The 24,456-nt window shown below is 29.3% G+C and overlaps 3 protein-coding genes and 1 long non-coding RNA gene across 10 annotated transcripts in view; 2 read left to right on the plus strand and 2 right to left on the minus strand.

The window, feature by feature from the left end:
* LOC124952508 (uncharacterized threonine-rich GPI-anchored glycoprotein PJ4664.02-like) overlaps positions 1–24,456 on the minus strand; it is a 63,903-nt gene that overhangs the window by 38,459 nt on the left and 988 nt on the right. For 2 of the 4 annotated variants that reach the window (XM_047502526.1, XM_047502511.1), the window contains exons 2-7: positions 21,063–21,172; positions 20,754–20,965; positions 20,484–20,672; positions 20,268–20,411; positions 19,043–19,139; positions 17,173–17,337 (exon numbers count right to left, since the gene is read on the minus strand). In XM_047502526.1, the coding sequence (XP_047358482.1) occupies positions 17,173–17,337; positions 19,043–19,139; positions 20,268–20,411; positions 20,484–20,672; positions 20,754–20,945 (787 nt within the window). In that variant the 5' untranslated portion in view covers positions 20,946–20,965; positions 21,063–21,172. Of the gene's footprint in view, positions 1–17,172; positions 17,338–19,042; positions 19,140–20,267; positions 20,412–20,483; positions 20,673–20,753; positions 20,966–21,062; positions 21,173–21,682; positions 21,687–24,456 lie in introns of those variants that run through there. The other 2 variants (XM_047502535.1, XM_047502517.1) reach the window with 2 other exon arrangements.
* LOC124952581 lies at positions 5,373–13,774 on the minus strand. Of its 2 annotated transcripts, none has more exons than XR_007101945.1 (3): positions 12,842–13,774; positions 12,157–12,266; positions 5,373–8,101 (listed from the first exon to the last, which is right to left on the minus strand). It is a non-coding gene; the product is annotated as an uncharacterized LOC124952581 (long non-coding RNA). The 2 variants fall into 2 exon arrangements; XR_007101946.1 differs by having other exon boundaries at positions 12,157–12,282.
* On the plus strand, positions 18,670–23,644 carry LOC124952570 (fatty acid-binding protein, adipocyte-like). Of its 3 annotated transcripts, none has more exons than XM_047502649.1 (5): positions 18,670–18,788; positions 21,932–22,139; positions 22,296–22,468; positions 22,564–22,668; positions 23,270–23,644. In XM_047502649.1, the coding sequence occupies exons 2-5, from the start codon at positions 22,070–22,072 to the stop codon at positions 23,327–23,329; spliced, it is 408 nt and encodes a 135-aa protein (XP_047358605.1). In that variant the 5' UTR covers positions 18,670–18,788; positions 21,932–22,069; the 3' UTR covers positions 23,330–23,644. The 3 variants fall into 3 exon arrangements, with proteins under 3 accessions (XP_047358605.1, XP_047358595.1, XP_047358614.1); XM_047502639.1 differs by having other exon boundaries at positions 18,680–18,821; XM_047502658.1 differs by having other exon boundaries at positions 18,686–18,821; positions 22,347–22,468.
* On the plus strand, positions 18,830–21,925 carry LOC124952553 (cilia- and flagella-associated protein 299-like). Its single transcript, XM_047502613.1, has one exon. It carries the CDS (start codon positions 19,440–19,442, stop codon positions 20,145–20,147), a length of 708 nt encoding a protein of 235 aa, XP_047358569.1. The 5' UTR covers positions 18,830–19,439; the 3' UTR covers positions 20,148–21,925.

A 24,456-nucleotide genomic window follows, 5' to 3' on the forward strand; every position in this document is an offset into this window, starting at 1 on the left:
AGAGAGAGAGAGAGAGAGAGAGAGAGAGAGAGAGAGAGAGAGAGAGAGAGAGAGAGAAAGAAAGAAAGAAACAGAGATATTCCTCTTGAATTGCGTTCTAATTGAGGAATGTATAATTTTTTTAATGTTACCACTATTGTTTATCTTTTCATTTTATTTCCATCGATCAACAAAATGGTCTACGTTTCAAGTATAATTAAAGAAATAATTTGACTTGTTGATGAAAAATAGAAAGAGGAAGAGCGAGAGAGAGAGAAAGAGAGATTCCTCTTGAATTGGGGACTAACGAGAGTATGTGGAACGTAGTTGATACTTCCCTCGCTCGTAACGCGAAATTCAAACCGGAAGTGACGAATACCGGTAGGAGTACAGTTACCGTCTAATTTGTTTCTAACGATATGTCTCGGTAAACTCTCAGCGAGTTTCAAAGTGTTCATCAAATAGACGGTATGTCTCTTGAAAAAATTTCGACTATATGTTCGTAGAGAAAAAAGAAAAAAGAAAACAAAAAAGAGAATCAGACATTTTTATAAAACATAAGTACTGCTTCAAAGAGATCTTTTTCTTCTTTTTTCTCTTTTTTTTTCTTTCTTTTTTAATTTTAAAAGAAATACACAGGACAAATCTCTTTGAACAAATTTTTTTTTTTTTTTAATGAAATAATAAATAAGAATACACATGACATATATTTTTGAACAAATAGTAACGAAGGAAGTAATTGTGACATGTCAACGCACCCTAGTCGACTAATTAGGAGTGTGTTTAGTGCGTGCGCAACGTCAATAGAATCGTGACGAACAATTTAATTTCCTAGATCTCCTTCTCTCCTTTTTCAGCAACGTTAGAATAATTATCAATACCGAATTTCAATTGGATTCCAAGAATCTAGGATTTATTTCATAACGTTACTTAACGAAGTAACGCGTAGAATTCTAACATTAGATTTATTAGATCAAAAATATTTACTTATCGTTAGGTATAAAAAAAAAAAAATCATAAATATTATTTTCCTTTTCTCTTTTTTTGCAATTTATTTTTCTTTTTTTTTTTTTTTATTTCATTTATGCAACGACACGAATTAATACTAATAACGAAAAATAAAATACACGTTAATTTATATATCAATATGTGATTAACATCCATATAAAATATATAATATGAAAGTAAAAAATAAGTTTTTACGAATAATAATTTTCTTTTCTTTTTGTAAATACTATTACTTGTAATAGTATTAAAAATAAAAAAGAAATAAAAATAAAAAGAAAAAGAAAAAATTAAAAATTAAACAATTTACGAAAACAATGGTTTTATATTGTAAATACTATTATTTCATATTTGGATATATGAAATATAATCTATGTTCATAAATCTAATATTAACATACAACAAATAACGTTATAACTTTTTTCTCAATAATAATTTACTAGAAAAAGAAATTAAAAAAAAAGAATAAAAAAATTGAAATGAATTTCAAATGAATTATAAACATGTTATCTCATATACATTATATATATATATATAATGCAATTATTATACTATATTACTTAGCAAAATAAAGTTTCGAGTAGTTTTTCCAAGTTCCATAATTAGAACCAATATCGTATCCTATATATATCGTAAGTAACAAAGAGCAATTAATTTCCCTCCCCTCCCCCCCCCAAAAAAAAGAGGAAAAAGAAAAAAAAAATTTCATCCCTTTTATCGTAATTGGTAGAAATTTTTGGTCGCGATTCTCATTAACGTAGGCGTAATGGGCGTGGCGAAGGGAACGCGTCGACACTTTCCGACGAACAAGGAAGCATACCAGATGGTGCGTATGACGTTTGTCGAGGGCATGCGTGAAATATAAACGCGAGCATATATAGAAAAGAGAGAGAGAGAGAGAGAGAGAGAGAATAATTTATATTTTTGCTCGTCTCGCGACGATTAACCACTCCCTATAAGAGAATTCAAAGGGTGACATCATCAACCCAAGCTCCGACAGTCTGACTTGACGAATACAGGGTAGTACGAGACATTAACAGAAAAAAAAAAGAGAAAAAAAAAAAAAGAGGAAGAAAAAAAGAAAAAAATGCGAAGAGTCTGTTTGATTACAGAGTCGCTTTTTTTCAAATAAATTATATGTAGACATTATTGTATCTTTTAAAATGAAATACATTATATATCGACGAGAATGAAATTATTCATTTCATAACATTTAAAAAAGAGAAAAAAAAAAAAGAAAAATGTGAAAATTTTCTCTGAATGATCAGAAAGAGAGAGAGAGAGAGAGAGAGAGAGAGAGAGAGAGAGAGAAAAAGATAGAGAGAAGTAAATATCCTCAGAGAGAAAATCGGTATATTGGGCTGTTCCTTGGCTAAGTTCCAATTTATTTTGCTCGCATTCCGCGCCACGATACGCCGAACCGCTCGAAATATTTTCGTTTGATTTATTCGTCGAAATTCTTAGGTGACACGTTCAAGTGTCACGAAGTTGAACGAAAGGGAGGAGAAGGGGGGGAGGGGTAAAAAGGATTTTTCATAAAAGTAAATGTAATTTTTCGATTTCTACCTTTGACGATCGTCGATAAGTTTTTTCTTTTTTTTTTTCTTTTTTTCTTTTCCTCCTGAAAAGGATTTTACATATACGTTGTTATAAAATTGAATGAATCTTGTCAATCTCATAGGTTAACGGGGAGTTCGTAACGCGAAAGTTTTAGTGACGTTCGAAGAAGTGACTTTACGATACCTGGAACGAGTCTCGAGTCCAGCTAGCAAACGGATCACTAGGAAAACGTCGTAAGAGGTCATCGACCGCTGAGAGATCTTCGCGGCGCAGCACGCACGCAGCGAGAAATGCTTTTCAGCTGTTAAAATCGTTCAAACAGGGACTATAACTATAGCGAACAGCAGGATCAGTATTCGTAGTATTTTCGGCCATGCAAAAGGGACAAGAAAGTATACGATGAGTTCCTAAGAGAAGACACGTCGATACGACGAGTTTAAGACAAAACTTCTAACGCTTAACTAAACACACGTAAGCTCTAACCCTTCATCAGCTTGCTATACTCCTACGAACAAAGAATAACTATTACATTTAATATTATGACTATTAATTTATGCATGTACATATATCATTAAGGATGAAAATTTTCATTTACTTTGAATACGTTCCAGAGGATGTGACATCGTTTTATAAAATAACACTCATTACATTTTTATCTTGCTAACTTGTAATTTAACGTAATGGAAATATATATTTAATGTTGGAAACAAATATTAATTCTATTTGCATAATTATTGTTAAATCAATTTAAAAAGTAATATAATTAAATCGACTTGGTAATCTTCGATATATTTTATAATCACATATATTATCTTTTTAAATTAATATATGTATAATAAATTTTATTATATATATATTATATAGATATATTATATAGATATTATATATTTTCTATTCTACATTTTTATATTAATATCATAATTTAAATAATATCAAATAATTTTGTATATTAAAAATCATGAGAAATATCAGGACAACAACAGAAATATCAAAGATTTTTTAAAACGAACCTATTTTTATAAATTCCATTTTTTGTTATTACCAAAAGCATAATGAAAAAATATTAATTGAAAGGAAAATTCATCTTCATTTATTATCTCAAATTTAAATTGACTAAATATACACAATTTATTTCGTTCTTTTTCTTTTTTTTTTTTTTTTTCAAGTATCTGCCAAATTGACACCTGTCAAAATAAGTCGATAATCTTAATATTAAAGTTATTAAATCCATATGTGCGATATGATGAATGAGCATCTTTCCGAAAAAAAAAAAAAAAAATATATATATATATATATATATATAAAGAAAAAAAGAAAAAAAAAAAAAAAAAAAAAAACAAAAAAGAAGTGAAAAATTCTCGATCGAATGAATATATCTTAATTCTTTTTAATTTCACGGATGTCCACCGAATTCACGGCTTATCTAAAACCAAAAGAGAACTTGAAAGAGACGTCTTTCTTGGTTTCTCGGTAAAGCTCAAAGTTTATCTCCTTTCTCTTTCTCTTTCTCTTTCTCTCTCTCTCTCTATCTCTTTCTTTCTATAGTAACATTTTCCTTCGTCTTTTTTCTTTATTTTTCGGTCAAAAATGAAATTCATCCGGTAAGCGATGCAAGGAATGTCACAATGAGTCAGATACGTATATTCGAAACGAGTATTCGTAGCGAGCTTTACTTCGTACGTACATACGTACGCTAAAATTGGAACTCGCCAGCGTCATAAACGTAAAAAGACAGGGAGACGCATCTCCAAGAACGCTTTTCCACCGTAATCTCTGACTCTCAGCCTCGATTAAAACATCGACTTTGTTTCTCTCTCTCTCTTTCTCCCTCTCTCTCTCTCTCTCTCTCTCTCTCTCTTTCTCTCTTTCTCTCTTTCTCTCTCAATTTCTCTATTTTTCTCTTTCTACGTTTTATTTTAAACTTGTACTCTTTGTCCTTTGAGGAAAAAGTAAAAGAATTAAAAATTAAAAAAAATTCTCAATATATTAATTAACGATAAATATAATAAAATAAATTTCAATTGAATTTAAAAGGTATCAATTATTTATAAAAATCTATAAAATGCATTTCCTTTAAATGGATAAATTCTTTATATCTATCATAGATTTTCTAATAAACGATATTAAATTTATTACTGGCATATCTCATACTCGTTTATTCGCTTCTAAGATTAAATGAACAAGTAAAAGGCGGCTTGCGTGACTTATTTATCGGCGTATCGTCGATAATTATAAACGCATCGTTGATAATTAAAAGAAAATTAAACAAAAATGAAATACACACGTTCATTCTAAGAGAGTATGTGATGAAAAAAAAATAACGAGAGAGAGAGAGAGAGAGAGAGAGAGAGAAAAAAGAAAGGATTAGAAACATCATTGCAAGCTGGAATGGCGCGACGGTACGCGCAAATATAGCACACTTTTACGGTAAAACCGCATAACGGTGTATGGAAGTGAGAAAAAAAAAGAAAGAAAAAAAAAAAGAAACGAAATTGCTGCAGAGAGTTTCTTTCACGAGAGCGCATTACAATGCATAACGATTACGGTACATCGAAGATTGGAAGAATAAACGAAAAGATTAAAAAAAATATAGAACGCACTTGTGACATACTATATGTATATAGTATATAGTATTTATAAATATTGTGTGTGTGTATATGTATATATATATTAAATACACGCACGAGCGCACACATTCGTGTGAATATTTCGTGGGAAATATATATATATAGTGTATATGAATATATGCATATAGTACATATATATATATATATATATATATATATATATATATATATATTGTGTAATTAGAAATCTTTTTTGCAGTCTAGAAAAAGTAATCTAAAAGATTTCGAAAAAGAGTAAACGATTTTTAAAATCACCTAGAAACTTTGGTTCCACCCCCGTATATATTAATTTGATATATATTAAATGTGTGTGTTTATATATACATATATAAGTAAAATCGAATAGTCCTTATGGCTCGAAATTTGAATAGATCCATTTAAATTATACGATTCAAACTATTCCTTATTTGTTTGGATTCAAAGAGAAAGAAATAATAATAACAACAATGACAACAATAACAACAATAATAATAATAATAATAAGTGTAATGGACAATTAATTGCGAGCACAGAAAAGATTGTTAAGCGATTATACTCGCTTGGAAGGAAAAAAAAAGAAAGAAAAACGGAAAAAAAAAGAAACATGTTCCACTACAATTATAACGACGTATTGCAGAATAGAACCTCATCTTTTCTATTTCTTTCGCGAATTCTATTTCTTTTTCTTAAGATATACTCCTTCGGGCGATTTCGCCGGTGAAGCACGACGGCTGACGTCCATACCTGTTTGCAAATTTTCTCCCCCTCTCTCTCTCCTTCTCTTTCTCTCTCTCTCTCTTCCTTTCTCTCTTTCTCTTTCCCCACCCCTTTCTCTCTCACACATACACACACACACACGAGATCGTCCGATTCATTAAACCCATTATGAGTTGAATGCTTAATAAACTTCATATTCTGACTACTACACCCACTATCCATCGTCTTGGCATTGTACATGTAACGCTCACATACACACATACACAGACACATACACTCGCACACTATACATATATAAAATTATAAAGGATCTAAGGTTAAGTACGAAGAGTCAGTATATGCAAACCTACGTGGGTGTAGATGGAATATGGACAAAATGGATTTTCCATGATAATGAATACAATAAATCGTCTGGAAAGAGCTTTTGAAGATATATCAAACACACATAAATATATATATATATACGAACACACGAATAAAAACTTATACCTTCTTAAAAATGATTTAATTGAAAAATATAATTTTTCTTATATCTATCTATCTCTTAACTGTTGTTAGCAGCAACGAGTTTTCTCTACACATTTGTACGTTCCCTCTAAACTTGTGATCCATCCTTCGAAAAGATAAGAAGGAATAGATAACAATGAAAAATCATTTATACATACGTATGTACTTCGTGTATCTCGATAAGAATACTTGTTTTATTCCTTAGAGTAACTCTAATCGACTTGGCAAGCCTACGAGACAGTTCCAATCAGGATCGCTAGGATCCTTTCCTTGTTTTTCCTTATCTCTCTCTCTCTCTCTCTCTCTCTCTCTCTCTCTCTCTCTCTCTCTCTCTTTCTCTTTGCCTTTTTCTTGCTTTTTTCTTTAACTGTTTCTTTTTAAACTCGTTAAGAAAAAGAAGACAAGGATGAGTAGTCTAAAGAGAGGATCGATAGTCTCAGAGATCCAAGAGTTTATTGCAACTCCTCGAGTAAGTATTAAGACGAGATATTCTGAAGTTCTCGAAGAGGGATCCTGGAGAAAGGGAGAGAGAAAGAAAGAAAGAGAGAGAGAGAGAGAGAGAGAGAGAGAGAGAGAGAGAGACCGTCCTTCGGGTGATTCACCGAGTTTGCGGTTAAGTTACACTCCAGTCTATGGGTCCGTCGTTGGAAGAGATGGCAGCAGACGTACACTCAACAGTGATTCTCATGGATCTCCACATACACAACGAACAGAGAGATTCGTATAAAGTAAAAATCGTCTTTGTATACGTGTACGTGTACGTGTATGTGTATGTATGTATGTATATATGTGTTCGTGCATGCGTACGCGCACGTGTAAACGTATATTCTTGTTTTTTATCTTCTTTTCTTTTCTCGTACGAGCGATCTGTTTTTTCTCAAACAAGAACTCTCATGAGTTATGCTAAGTTAAGAAGATTAAAATATCAACGATCTTCTCGTTACTACTTTGATTCACGTTAATCTTTCATTCCTCCTCCAAAGTACCAAGACGACATTTGCTGCTGCTAAGGATGACCTCGCGCGCTGGCAAACCCGATTCGTAATGGCGGCGATTAAAAAGAAAGAAAGAAAGAAAGAAAAAAATGAAGAAAAAGAGGAAGAAAGAAGAAGAAAAGAAAATGGCCGTCAAGTGTGGCAACGTATCGTATCGAATCGAAACTCTTTTGCGTAAATCACGAAACTCGTCGCGTTCTAATTTTTGACACGTTGCACTTGGCTTATCAACCATAGGAAGTTGAACTAAATTGTTAAATCCTATGGTTCCGATGGTATTAATGATGAAAGTTGAAAGCTCTTCTTCTCCTTCTTTTTATTATTATTATTATTATTCTTATTATTCTTATTCCTCTATCTTTCTCTGTCAAATCTTCTTCTTCCTTTTCTTTTTCTATTTCTCCTTCTTCTTCTTCTTCTTCGTCTTCTTTCTCTTCTTCTCCGCGGCCACGTTGGAAGGACATGAAAAATGTTATTAAGCATCCTACCGAGGATAATGCGACACGGCCGTCGACCTTCGGCTTCCTGGCTCTTAGAGAAGCTTCTCTTCAAAGAGCGACTTAATGCGATTGCTCCTCGGCGATACTCGCTTCCGTCGCTAATGGTGTACATTTTATATCTTCTCTTTTTCCTTTTTTTATTTCTTTTCTTTTCTTTCTTTTACTCTTTTTCCTCAAATCGACTAGATAAACTTGATCCATAAAATCGATTGAATAAAATGACGATCTAATTCTAAAACATTTTAATACTCTTCGATTATTATTATTATTATTATTATTGTTATTATTATTATTATTATTATTATTATTACAGATATCAACGAACTTCCGAGATTTTTCTTCTTATTTTCTTTCTTTTTCTTCTTTCTCTCCTCTTTTTTTTTTTTTTTTTTTTTTTTGATATTTAAACTTATCGAACGAGGAAACATTCGAACGGTTTACTTCTACTGAAGAGAAGTTTCTAATTATTTCAAGAAACAGGATTCAAAGGAGTTCCATGTGAAAGAAACTGATCAAGTTTGTACGAACAGGAGGAAAGGGGTGTTTCGGAAGAACCGATAGAAGGTTAAACTCAACGAAAGGACTTCTTAAGAGAGAAAGAGAGAGAGAAAGAGAGAGCGAGGGAGAGAGAAAGAGAGACCTATTGTGAATGGAGGCCCCCGACCTGCCGAGTCCTTTCAAGACGAAGAAACACTCGAGGCGTTTCGCTTCAGTAACCGCGGTCTTGCTTCAGCTCCTCCCGGATTCCTTTGTTTAATACTTTATTGCGATATTTTAACGTTGCTCCGTTGCGTTGTTGCCATGAGCCTCCTCCCGCCCTCCCCCCACCGCCAACTCTTTACTCCTCGTCGCGTGTCGCTACCGTCCTTCTCAGAATTCAGAACGACTTAATCGTCAAACAAGAAGAAATAATTTACAATTTCTCCACTTTCTTCGTAAAATTTCGAATATATCGGAATATATTTTGTTAGATGTTTCGACTTAATATTTCAAAGACAATCGATAAAGATAAGTTTTTAATAATAACTTATGCAAATAAAAATAATTAATGTCTTATAATTTAATTTTTCTTCTACATATAGTCCAATAAAATATTATTGTAAACGTCAAATTTGTGATATCACTTAAGTAAAATTGTACCTATATTAGTATATTATACCTATATAAGTATATTAATGGTTAACATAACTATTAATATACTTATTATTGTTATGCTATAATTAGTATATTTATACTAATATTATATGTTGTACTATATAATGATATACTACTGTGTAATATACTAATATTATATAAGCATACCCTGTATGTTTCTGTGTGTATAATTGTATATTAGTATATTGTAAATATTATACTGTAATATACAAATTTTAATTTATTTTATTAATATATTGTAATATATCAAGATTAATTTAATTTATTAATATATCATATTATAAGTAATTATGTATAATATAAATATATTAATATTCTACATATATAATATATGCTGAGAATTTAATGTAATATTTCTGAAGAACACTTGATGGAAAGAATAATTTCTGAAAAAAAAAAAAAAAAAAAAAAAAAGATAAAAGAGGAAAAAAGAAAAAGAAAATAAAAGAAAAAAATTTTCTTCATGCTACTGGATAATCACGGATATCCGGCGGAAATCCACGACTTTTGTATTACCTATAGACAAATCACCCTCCCAACATATAAAAATCTATTGTGAAGCGATGTACTTACGTATTAACGTATGTATGAATGAGTGAACGAAAGAATACATAAATACAATATCTATCTTTTACACACTCTCTCTCTCTCTCTCTCTCTCTCTCTCGTCTCAGAATGTATTTAATCAATTAATTATTTATATCTTTGTTGTAATTATTTTTACAATTGAGGATCAATTTTTATCATATAATATATTATATCAGATCTAACAAAAAGTTTTGTTTTATTCTATAGTAAAATTGATCAATTGATCACGATAAATTTTATTGTAATTATTTTTAAGATCATATCAAAAGATAAAATAATTTTTATGATATAATAAATATCTACCATAATATTTTATAAAGAAAAAATATATATAAATTTTTATCTTCCATTAAGATAAAAAGAAATAATGTTAATATCTATATCGATTACATCATTAAATAATATTAATGATTTAATAATCAATATAAAAATATATATTCATTATTTCATTTTATTTATATGTTAAAAAACAAATAAAACTGGTTTTTTTTTTTTTTTTTTTTTTTTTTTTTTTAATATATTCTTCGAAAGATTCGTCGACGTTACGATAATGATAATCTTCTTTTTGTAATTACTTCAAAGATAACATATATATATATATATATATATATATATATATATATATATATATATATAATATATAAAGGTCAAATAACTTTCATGATATATTAAATTTAACATTATACCATGATATATCATTATATAAAAATCATATCAAATAATTTTTATAATATATCATAATATATATCATATAAATATGTATATATATATATATGATATTTATGATATATTTGTACATACAAATAGATATAATTAAAGTAAATATAGAAATTTCTTATATCATTTTACTTAAAAAACAAACAAATTTTTTTTCTTATAACTAATATACTCTCCGAAAGATTTACCGACTAGTGTGATCAAGATAATTAATGTCTTCTAAAAAAAATATTTTTACAAACGACTGTACCAGAGTTTCGTTTGCGGAGAAAGAGATTTCCGGGCTCCTTTCAATGAGCGGAGCAACATTCTCGCGGTGAGAAAATTCGTTTCGCACGGCGATCAACCTTCAGTTTCTCCTTCTGCTTCTCCCTCTTCTTCTCAATACAGTCCTTCCTTTTCCCCTTTTCTCCTTGTCCGTCTTTGGACGACTTGGAGAAACGATTTGGCACGCTTATCATCATTGAGCTTACGATATCGCAGAAATACAAGTGTGCGTATGTATGTGTGTATATATGTATGTATGTATGTGTGAGCGCGCACGCGTGTATACATATAAGTACAAAAATAAACCTTATCGTTATTCTATCTACGTTATATTGATTCGTACATACATACATACATACATATAATTGCATGCACTTGTAAGCGATCATCGAATACTAATTTCAAGGAAATGTTAACTTAAGCACGAACCTATGGAGTATTAATTATTATCGAACGAACATTGACCTTAGTAAATTAAAATAAACTTCAAAATTATCGATAGATTTTTATTTTATTCGTAAATAATAAAAAAAAATTCGTTCATTTGCAAATGCTCAATATCAAATTAATCTTTCATTTTTCAACGCTTTTGAAACGAGATATTTATCAAATATTTTTAATGATAAAATTAATAGATCTTTTACTATTCAAAATTATTTTCAGATAAAATGAATTTCAAAAATGTCCAGAAATAAATTTCATGACTATTTATTGAAATTAAAATAACATTATTTATCCTCATTATTATCCGTTATATTGATTTAATCTTTTGCTATAATGAATACTTTTGAAACGAAAAAAAATCACTTTCAAAATATTTGTCGAAATATAAACTTCCAAATCATCGATTATGCGTTTGTTTAATGAATCATATTAAATAATTATGTAATTAATTAATATTCATGAGAATAATTAATTAATTTATTAATTTATCTCTTGTCAATGAGCATATTTGAATATTTAAAAGAATATTTAAAACATATTTAAATATTTCTTTTTAATATTTTCAACATTAAGAAAATAGATAAATTTCTTTATTGAAATTTCGCAATAATGTTATATCATGGCTGTTTAAATCGAATTCGTGTATTGATTATCACGTTCTACGAAACAAAACGATAACAAATCTAAACGACGCAATTGAATCGAATTCTAACGTAAACTCACCGAACAAATTTCAAAGTTTTGTGGAAGGAGGGTGGGGGGGGGGAGGTTAAATCGGTGTCCCTTAAGCATACACAAGGGAAGCACGCGTGCGAGTAATTAAAGCGATTAAATCAACGGAAATATCGAAATCTCGACCAAAATTATTTGCCATTGATGAAAAGAGGACGTATGACATCAGAAGGAAATCCTTTGACGCAATAGTTCTTTAAAAAAAAAAAAAGAAAAAAAGAAAAAAAAAAGAACGGAAATACGGTTATTCAATTAAGTGTCACAATCGATTATTGATCTTTTCGTTATCGATGATTCTGTAGATATAAAAAAAAAGAAAAAAAAAAAAAAAAAAAAAAAGAAAGGAGAAAATAAGAAAAGTTAACTTTTGAAATTGTTACTCACCAAAAATTCGAATCGCAAAAAAAAGATGTATAGAATATCCCCCACTCCTTTCCTTTCGATGCACTCTCAATCACTATGAATCACCCGGTCTCTCTCGAAGCACCTTCTCTCTATCGAACAATACAACTGACAATTCTACAAAGTGAGATAAATGTATATACGAAAAATGTCTAAGAAAGAGAGAGAGAAAGAAAAAGAGAAAGAGAGAGTGAGAGAGAAAGAGAGAAAGAGAGAGAGAGAGAATCTATATACATATATAAATATACAAATATATATATATGTGTTTATGTGTGTATATATATATATATTATATCGTATAAATAAAAACGAACGATCTCGATCCCTTGGCTTCCATTTTAAAATCTTTCAAAATGAAAAATTCGCGTTACGATGATATAACAGATACATAAATATGATTTAATAAATAAATAAATAAATAAATAAATAAATAAATAATAAAATAGAAATAAAAATGGAAACTTCGATATAGAGTTATATTTTCACGAGATAGAAAAAAAAAGATATATATATATATATATGTATATATATAAGACCAGATATATATATATATAAAAGAAAAAAGGAGAAAAGAGAAAGATAGAAAGAGAGAGAGAAAGAGAGAGAGAGAGAGAGAGAGAGAGAGAGGAAGAGAGAGAGAGAGAGAGAAAGTGAGAGAGAAACGAACTACGTCGATAAAGATTAAGAAAAAACAAAAAAAGAAAAGAAAACACGTCGATATATGTGTATATAAGCCAAAGGATCGATCCTCAGCGATCGATGAAATGCGAGCGACTGGTAAGGTGAGAAACGGCGTTGTGGCTTCTGTCAGACGACTTCGCAGACGGCTGACGAACGAACGAATGCTCGGCGAGACCTTCGGTCGAACTCTCAAGCCGGAGGAGGACGAAAGCAACATAGACAGAGAGAGAGAGAGAGAGAGAGAGAGAGAGAGAGAGAGAGAGAGAGAGAGAGAGAGAGAGAGAGAATGAGAGAGAAAGAGAGAATGAGAGAGAAAGAGAGAATGAGAGAGAGAGTTCTCTTGTTGGTACTCTGGTGCTGCTGTTGATAGGTCGACCCCTATCGCTTTGGTAGAGTCAAAGGATAATAGAGATTCGAAACAAAAACGAATTTATATTTTGTTTTTTCTCTTTCTTTCTCTTTTTCTCCTTCTCTCTCTCTCTCTCTCTCTCTCTCTCTTTCTTTCTCTCTCTCTCTCTTTCTCTCTCTCTCTTTCTCTATCTCTCATTCTCTTTCTCTCTATTTAAACTACCTTCATATTTCGTATATCCATCTTTCAAATATGTACTTATTATACTTATTTTTGTTTATAATTAGAAAGGTAACGTCACATTCGTATAATCCCATGGAGGATGATAAATTACCGTCGAATAAAAATATTTTTTCAAATGACTCCTATTTTTTATTCGATCTGTATTTTCAATAATAAATGATCAATGTTTTTAATTAAATGGTAGTTTTCAAATTCTCACCTCTTTTGAGAATCAATTTCTTCGTTTTGGAAAAACAAATTCAATTTTTCTTAAGAGGTTTCCTTTTTTTTTTTTTAAACTTCTGATATTTTAACAATAAAAAATATAATCAAATGTAAACTTGTCGTTTTTTTTATAATAGATAAACGACGTAAAATAATACGATATAAATATACTTATTTAATAGTAATTAAGAATTCATCATAATTCATAATTATGTGTATATAAAAATATACTTATGCAAAAAAGAAATTCATTGAAAAATTTCTTTCGATTGTTCTTCTCTATGATGAGTTTGATTTTTTCTATAACTTTGCATTGTTTTGATTATATGCAACTCTGCAATGAATCAAAATCAAATCCGGTTTTTTTTTTTTCTTTTTTATGTGATTATGTTTACAGTGGTGCAATACATTATTAAAGTCCAATGGCAATGTTATTAATTTATATTCGAAAAATATTGAAATTTAAAATCTTCCGTACAAAATTGTACGCTTGATACTGAACAAAAACGATTTAATTTAAGTTTATCGACACTAGAGCTTATACACTAAATTATTCATCATCAAAAAAAAAAAAGAAAGAAAGAGAAAAAACCATCATCAATAACGTTGAAAGGTTAAATTTGATTTGAAAAAGGTTGATTTTGAAGGTGAACTTGAAGTGTATAATAACAGTGACGCAACTTAACGCATAATTATTTATACTGATCAAAATATTCCTATATACTGACCATTAATTTTATTAAATGTTAACAATTAATTAATAAATATATTAATCAAATAGAAAATAGAAGTGCATTTTGAATGAATAGAATCACATTAATAATCGCTAACGAGTAAAAATATATATTTGTATTTTCGTCAGAAAACAAAAACAAAAAAGAAAAAGAAAATTATCTTCATTAAGAACAGCGAGGAAGACAGTTGAGAAAGAGAAAGAGAGAGAGAGAGAGAGAGAGAGAGAGAGAGAGAGAGAGAGAGAGAGAGAAAGAGAGAGAGAGAAAGAGAGAGAGAGAAAGAAAGAAAGAGAGAGAAATCCTGCGAGATCGTTGTTTGGACTCGAAAGCGCGAAAATGAAAATGTTTAATGAATTCCCTGCGCATGGGGAGGGTCTACTACTATTCTGAAAAGAGGGCTTTATATACTCCGCCGTGTTCTTCCTGCTAGGATGCACTCGACGGCCATGCCGGCTCAGACATTCTCGTCTCTCTCTATCTGTCTCTCTCTCTCTCTCTCTCTCTCTCTCTCTCTCTCTCTCTCTCTCTCTCTCTCTTTCTTTCTCTCTCTTTCTCTCTCTTTTGCACATTCCCTTGCTCACGGACGATCGCTCGCTGGCTTTCAATTTTATTTCGTTCCTTGATCATAACGTGTACGAGCAGCTAAGGTAGATTGAACATACGCATTTGCTTGTGTACGAATCGCAATCGATTTTCAACATCGATATTTTTCAATAGAAAATCGAAAATTAATGCTAATATTACGTCAAATTGAAAACTTTTTTAAAACTGTCTTCTAACGCGATCGATAGAATCATTATAAATCGTTAATTTTATAACAACAAATCGTTGTTATGTAATCCATTGACATACGATTATTACTTTCTAAGATTCCTACAGCTTAGATTCTAAGTCCATTGCGAATGATACTCGCTATTATAGCACAGACAGTTTTATTGTTTTTATAACATTTAATTGGATTTTTTCTTGATCATATTTGTTCAGTGTATTCGTTGATTGCACGTCGGTATTCATTGATCCTCATGAAATATCATATATTAAAAGTCCGATTGAAAATATATTATATAAAGATAATAATAGAGTATATTTATTCATTTTATTCAATCAATGATATGTTAATTTCCTTCTTTTTTTCTTTATTTTTTAATCTTTATGAAATATAGTATTAAGAATTATTAGAAATATCATTTTAAGATCGATCGAGTAATAATTTCATTTCCTTCAACATTTATATGTTCATTATCCATATAAAAAGAAATATACAAATTATTGGATAAATCACTGTAAGATCGATCGAGTAAATAATTCAATTTCTCGATTATTCGTGTGTTCGTTTTAAATATTGAAGATTCATTTAAAAAAAAATATACGAACGATTAGAAATAACACAGTGAGATTGATTTAATAAATTATTTATTTTCTTGATCGTTCCTGTATCATTTACTTTCAAATTTTTTCTGAATAAGTGTGAGTGTATGTGTCTGTGTGTGTGTGTGTGTTGTATTAAAAATAATCGTGAAATTAAATCGAAAAAAAATGAAATGAAAAAAAAAAAAAAAATAAATAAATAAAAAAAGGAAAAAAAAGAGTATTGGTCCTACCCATACCATAAGCGATAATTGGCTATTTATATCCTTTAGAGAAGTTTATTACACGTTCGTGTAATTAAGAGCTCAGTAGGCGTAGGATGGTCATTGACATCATCCTCCAAAGATCGGAACCTGGTCCTGTTGCCTCGCAAACAATGGGAAAAGCAAGTAATTTGTCCGCCGGCGAACGTTCCAATTGGACACGTTCCCAATTACGATCGCTATATATATATGTATATATATATATGAATGAATCAACAAAGGATAATAATAAAGGCGACGATTATTGAAAGAATTAATGACACATACCAAAGTAGAATCTAATTGTTGATGCAAATCGTTTTATGAAAGAGATACCTTTACTTTAAGAAACATTATATATATATATATATATATATATATATATATATAATATTTGTAATAATAATAATAATAATATATATATATATATATATATATATATATGTACGTATGTGTATGTATGTATGTTTAATGTCTTCCTATTCCAGTGCTAACGTCAAACGAAACAGAGCATGACATCGCCGCGAAGAGAACGACTGGACACAGTTTGTTGGCAAGCGATTTAGAAAAGCGCGAAAATATAAATCTTCCGTTATAGAGACGAACAAATTTCTAAAACAATAGTACTGTTAAGAATAAGACCTTGATGTTTTTCTTTGAGGCATGCACGCACGTACACATGCACACATACATACATGCCGTTTAAAGGTCAAAGCGATTAATTCCAACTTCAAGAATATTTTTTTTTTTTTTTTTTTTTTTTTTTTTTTTTTTTTTTGAAATTTCAATTACCGAAGCATTTGGTTTTATCGCTTTACTTCTTTAAATTTAAAATAAATTTCCTCGAACGAATTAGATTTAACATCGTTAAATGATACAAAAAAAAAAAATTATCGCCGTTTAATAATAATAATAAAGAATGTTATCTACGATCTATATAACTTTATCAAATTTCTCTACTTCTTGTTTCGCGAAGTTAAAAGATATACGACATATGAGCAACTTATGTATATATCTATTTCTTGATCTTTAAGTTTATCTTAGTTCGTATGTTTAGATCTATTTAGAAAGTCTTGTTCATTTAGACTTGATTTCAGGAAAATCACTTAAAGAATAACTTGTTTTTTTTTTCTTTTTTTAAATCTTTTGGAAAAGAAAAGAAAAACTTATTACCCACCAGGATATTCTCGTATCGCGACGTAAATGATCATAGCAGCGTCGTACGTGTTGATGAAGTCCCAAACTCCATCGGTAGCAATTATAACAAAATCCTCGGTACCATCTAAAGAAATGCAACGTGTATCCGGAGTACTCGTTACATAGGGTTTGTACTGTACGTCTCCTGGAAAAAAAGGAAAAAAAGAAAAAAAAAAAAGAAAAGGAATTAAGAAAATAATAAATATATTTTCGAATAAGTAAAAACGATCTTTTGTTTTTCATGGACATTTTCTAAATAATATACATATGTATTTCATTATTAGAACTTTTTAATAACTTTTAATAACTTTTATTGTCTATCAAATGATTGAAATATTGTTGATCGTTATTAATAAAATAAAATAACAGTCCTGGATCATTTACAATAATCTTACAACCTGTGAAAACATACCGCTATAGTATAGAATAGATATATATATATATATGTATGTCCGTGTTCGACCTGTTCTTAATTAAATGTAATTATCTATTTAATGAATAGCTTAGCTAATTTAAATAACGACGCAACTCTTGAGAATGCTTCCGGTTATTATAAATTTATGTTGCTCCTTCTCTACTATATAGAGATTAAAGTAGATACACTGTAACGAATCTCTACTGATAAATAACAATTCTAGACGTATAAAACGTTGATTTCACACATCGATCGTATTCGTTACGTTAATTCATAATTCTCATAAATTTGTTTAGAAAATAAGATCGAGTCAATATAGATAATATATTACTTAAAAAGTTCGACGTTTAATTTACTATCTAATCATAAAGTATGTACAACTTGCTATACCACAGAAATAGTATAATAGATTGTTAATTATTCAACACATATAATTCTACATGCCACCCAGTAAAGTGTGTATTCATTCGTAACGTGGCTGCACGTAGTATTGTGTCAGCGGCTGAACGGAACCAAGAACAGGATACCCGACACGCGTCCAGAATTTTTTTTCTTTTTATTTTCTATCATCATCCAAGCCATAGTTGGCCAACGACCGACACTTCGTTGAACTCGACCCTACTTGGCTTCTTCATGCTTGTATGTGTATATATTATATATATGTATATAAATATATATATATGCAAATGAATAAATTTTGATCTGTAAACGAAACTAGTTCTAGATTATTTTAACTATAAATTTAAAAAATAATATTTAAATTTAGTCTAGAAATATCTTCCTTTCTGAAAATTAACATTTTTACGATCATTCATATCCTTGAACCACAAAAATATCATTATATTCATTTCATTAGATATTTCTTATATAAAAGAAATTGAAGTATCACATTACTATTATAATTAATTGAAAAAAATAATTATATAATAATTTGTGATATGTAAAGATTTATCGTAGATTTCTTTCATATCGACCGAATCGAATAATTAACTACCGTCGGTAAATTTTAGATTTTATCTAGTGATATAGACGATACATTTATCGATCGAAAAAGCTGCCATCTATTGGTGAATATTAGTTAATTTATCGTGAAAAGAAAAAGTTGGCGATAATCTGCCGAAAATAGTGAATACGGTTGCTGGGAAACAGGGCGTCGTTGGAAAACTGACAATTACCTGAAGGTGATATATAAACTGTCTAATCGCGAACTTTGTGTGAGTAAACGTGAAACAATTTTGATGATCACATTTATTCTAATTGAAAAAAAAATAACTGCCACGCCTTTGAAACTGCGCCGTTTCTTTATCTCATTCTTACAAACTCATCCTCTCTTTGACAGATTAGAATATTTTTTTTTTTCTTTTTTTCTCTTTTCTCACAAGAAAGTAAAAGCAATATGCGATTTGCATGAACAATAATCAATAAAACTACTCACCAATAGCACGAGACACGGCTAGAACTCCATTAACTCGCACTGTCCCCTGATTAAATGCCAGCATCCCACCCATTTGTTGTATCCTCTCGGATTCATCCTATTGAAAGAAAAAAAAAAAAAGAAAAAAAAAAACAAAACAAAACAAAGAAAAAAAATTATACTCCTCAGTTTATATTTCATGATTTAATAAACATTCTATAAACAACATGCATTTCTTTCTTCATCTCTTTTTAATCGTTTATATGAATAATTAACTAACTTCAGTTTTTTAATAAGTTCTCCATATGTAAAAAGTTTCTAAATTTTATAATATATTTATAAGAACAAATTTACTTCCTTAAAACAGTTTTAAAATTATACTATAAATTTATACGATTTAATTCTCTTGTGTGCCAGAATGACTAGTCCAGGTACACAAGTCGATAGCGACAGAACATTATTACAATTTAAAAATTATGAAGAATATTTAGATTCTTTGATAACTCCTGTGGATTTCTGCTATTTAAGGAGTACAAAAGTTGCACGTCAATTAGCAGAACTTGGTTATCAATGTACAGGAGAAACTTTAGATAAAGATGCTTTCTATCGACGTCTACAAACTGTCAAAGATTTATTGTACCCTATTCCCAAACCATATCATCTTACTTCTGAATTTTTAATTCCTTTTGATCCAGTTATGCAAGAATTAGCAATCCGCGAACGATCTAATAGATTACATGTAATATCAACGATTATATTTGTACGACATAATCCACGTCTTCAAGTCGAAGTGTCAGGTTACATAGATTTCAATGAAAGACTTAAGACGGAAGATTGGCAACCATATTTTGAAGGGAAAAAAAAGCTTTGGCCTAGAATTACAGATATAGCATACTATCATTGGAAAATAGGAAAAACACAATTAAATGTTTCATCAAATTATGAACCAATAATAGATACAAAACATGGCCTTTTACTTAAGAATATTCATGATAGAAAATATATTAATGTTGATCCAAAGGCTATTACACCGGGTGTAGACACTACGAGAGTACGTATATATAGTGATGCATATAAACATGTTATCTTATATGATCATGTAGTTAAAAGAGTTGTTGTTGAATAGAAAATATTTGTTTTATAATAGTGATTTCGTATAAAACAAAAAAAAACAACAATTAAGAAAAATACATAATTTTTTTATAATTAAAATCATGCAAATATATAATCATAAATATTTACTTACATATCGAGATAATCTATGAGGGTATACTAATTCTTCCACTTTGCCACGTTTCACTAGCATAGCCAAAGAATCTCCTACCCAAGCAATATATAATTTTTTATCCAACAATAATACACAGACTGCAGTTGTACCTCCAATTACTTTCTGAAAAAACAATGTAATTTTATTAATGTTACAACAATAATCCTATTAAATTACATCTACAAAAAATCTTACTTGCGTTCTCTCTTTTTCAATAAATCTTGTATCAGTAGTATGAAAAGCGTCACATAAGGCACGCTCTGGATCTGTAGGATAATATATACTCTCTGCTAAATACTGATGTAGGTGCGTAGCACAATAGACAGCTGCATCTTCTCCTCCGTGTCCATCAAATACTGCGAAGTAACTTGCTAAGGAGTCATTCTATGATAAAACATGCATGTTTACCATTATGTTGATACTAACAAATTAATAAATAATAAAAAGATGATGGCGTTTATTCACCTGTACATTACAAATGGTATGTAGGTCATAAATCTCTACGTGTCTATCCTCCATTTTTCTTTTGCCATTCTTCAGTGCGGCACTTCTTGCCAAAGGTGGCAATTTCGAAGAAGGTGGAGGTAACATTGCTAATCTACTATTGTCTAAATAGCGAGTAAATATTTCATTTACTTTGGTTGTAACTGCTTGCATAAGTTTGAGCGGAGCGTATGCTGTCAAATAATTGAAAGCAAATAAAATTATTAATAGATTCGTTAAAGCACATTGAATTTATACAAATTATAAATGTAAGGAATAAAATTCACTCACTTTTTGTTTCTAATTTGAATCCACATTCTTCCGGTTGTTTCTCGCATAATTCCTTTATTTCTTGCAATACAAGACGAACGAGATATCCTTGTAAATTACGTGGACAACGTCTATAAAATCATAAAGAAACATCAATTAATTACATGGAATAATATTATTTCAAATATGAAAAACACACACACACATAAGATATTGATTAACTTCGCGCGATTATATGAACATTTTGAATACGTCACATATTCCATTTGATAAAAGAATTTTATAAAACGTATACGCGTATAAGCACTTGAAAATTAATAAAATAAATGTAATATTTACATTTTATAAATATCATCGTGATTGCATCAACGTTTCTATCAAGATAAATTTTTCATTTCAAAAATTTATTAAAATTGAAGCAAGATAAAATATATTCTATCATTTATATAAATAAAAATTCATATTCGGTACAAAATGATGATAAGTATATTCATATCATTAATATAGGCAAAGAGAAAAATATATATAATAAACTGACTAATCAATAGCCATTCGAATTAAAAAATGATTTTAACGTAATTAATTAACATAAATTATCTCTCTCTCTCTCACACACACACACACACACACACTAAACTTACAATATTTAAAAGCCTCTTGAAATAGACGGTAAAAGATAGCATATCATAATAATAGATATGACAAGTTTATTAACTAATGACAAAGTATATTGTAACAATACGATGCGTATCAAAAAAGAAAAAGAAAAAAAGAAAAAAAAAAAGAAAAAAAAATTATCTGCAAGCGGAGACGACGATATGGCGTATAACTAACGTAGACGATCAAAAGATTACAAATACTGTAATTTCATTTTGATGGATCGTTAACAGGAAAACAAGGAATAACGAAAAGGAAGAAATTTGTTGGAAGATTCAAAAAAAGAAGTGAATAAACAAAAAAAAAACGATACGAACGAAACAACATTCAACAACATTTTTACAAACGAATTTCAATTTAAATATCAAGAGATGGCACCAATCGTTGGAACATATCAACACGAACGTAATGAAAATATTGACGAATACTTCAAAGACTTAGGTAGGATTTCGATTAGGAATTTTAGAAAAATTTTATTATCCCTTTTTTTTATAATATTCTAAAAAATATATTATATCTCGTAATCGTTATTTATATATATATATATATATATATATATATATATATATATATATATATATATATATACACATAAAGGAGTACCATATATTGCACGAAAAATGATGGGTTTGGCAAGTCCACGTTTAGAAATTTCAAACGAAGGAGAAAAATGGACAATTCGTACCGTATCTATGATGCGTACAATAGTATTAACGTTTGTTCTTGGAGAAGAATACGACGAAGGTTTGCCTTCCGGTGAAACATTAAAAGTAATCACCGATATTTTTTTCTCATTAACTTGAATTAGCATGTATTCTGCAAGTTCATACATTACGTATACGACATACTTCTTATATTTCTTTAGAATGTTACAACAATGGACGGTGACAGTCTCGTGACGGTATCATACAGGCCTGATAACAGCAAAATCGTGCGGAAATATGATTTCACTGACGATAGTGTCGTCTTGGTAAGTTGTAGTACTAATTTAATCATTTTTATTTCAACTTTTAATGATTTCATGCTGATTTATTATTTTGTCTTATTTCTCTTTTTTTTTTTTTTTTTTATTATTATTTATTTATTTATTTTTATTTTTATTATTTATAACCTGATAAGAGGAAAGAATGATATCGTTATCGTATGACGATTAAAAAAGAAAAAAAAAAAGAAAAAAAAAGAGAAAGGAAAAGCGCCATTTTTTAAGATAAACTTTCGTAAGATCTTATTTTTCACTATTGTATGTATACATTATATATAGTATATATATACTATATATATACTATATGTATACTATATATGTATATTTCGAATGATCATGGTCGAATGGTTCTAAGTAACAACATGTGACAAATGCCAACGTAAAAGATGCAAACAAAAGAACGAATAAACAAACTGTGAAATGTGATAACGAAAAGTTTACGTAGCTGTGCCATCTGGAAAAATGAGATTAATCTTTGAAAAAAAAGAAAAAGAAAAAAAAAAACAATATTTTTATCTGACACATAATTTTTCTTATAATATTATATATACAAAAATATGTTACTATTTTCTTTTTTTTTTTGTTTCAGACGATGTCTAGCGAAAAGAGTGAAATAATGGCAAAACGATATTTCAAACGACTTCCATAAATCGTTGACTACATCTTAATGATTTTTTATTTAGTACAGATATAACCATATATATATATATATATATGTATGTGTGTGTGCGCGTGTATGTGTATATATATTTTATGTACACTCTTTTGATAATATTTTCATTTATTGTTCTCTTTATATAATAATTCTATAAATGAAAGAAAATAAATAAAAATTAATAAAATGATTAATAATATTATATTTTAAATATCTGTTATTGCTTATCTGTTATCAAGTCACATGTTACGTGATATGCGGTGAATATTAAGGTAGATATAAAAAAAAAAAAAAAAAAAAAAAAAAGAAAGAAAGAAAGAAAAGAAAAAAAGAAAAAGTAAAAAGAAATTCTTTGACGTTTGTTTGCGTCATAACGAATTATCCAGACCTTGAATTATTTTAAAACGCTTACTAAACGTTACATTTTTAGTCTATTACAACAATGATTCGTGTCTATAAAAATTCAGCTTTGATTCCTAGTAGTTAACAGGATTACACTGGCGAACCGCAAGAAAAGTATTAAAAATAGAAATATGTATAATGCTCTTTCAGAAAACTTGGATATATTTTTATTATTAAATTCGTGTATGACCATTTTTGCGATGATTATTTATTATACAAAAAAAGAAAATGAGACGGAGAAAATATATATGTGTGTATATATATACATATATATATATGTATGTATATTTTATGACAATGTAAAATCTTCACGCCAAAATATATAAAATATTCCACTTTTATTGATACAATTATTTCTTATTTCTCTCTCTCTCTTTCTCTCCCTCTCTCCTCCTCTCTCTCTTACTTTCACTCTCACTCTCACTCTCTCTCACACTCACTCTCTCTCTCTCACTCTCTCTTTCTCTCTTGTCATTACAACCCACGTTCAAAGATTAACGAAGAACAATGAGCACACGATGATAACATTGAGCATTGAACTAGCTTGCGCCAATTGGCGAATTGTGATTTAAATTTTAACAAAGAGCGGGAAAATCAAATGGCGATTATTAGGACGACGCATGGAGAGAAATACGAATTAATCGAATATTTTTATTTGCAATGGAAAGAATAAAAACAAAGAAAAAGAGAAGAAAAAAGAGAAACCAAAAAAGAAAAAA

This window comes from Vespa velutina, chromosome 1 (genome assembly GCF_912470025.1).
Source record: "Vespa velutina chromosome 1, iVesVel2.1, whole genome shotgun sequence".
Taxonomy (NCBI): domain Eukaryota; kingdom Metazoa; phylum Arthropoda; class Insecta; order Hymenoptera; family Vespidae; genus Vespa; species Vespa velutina.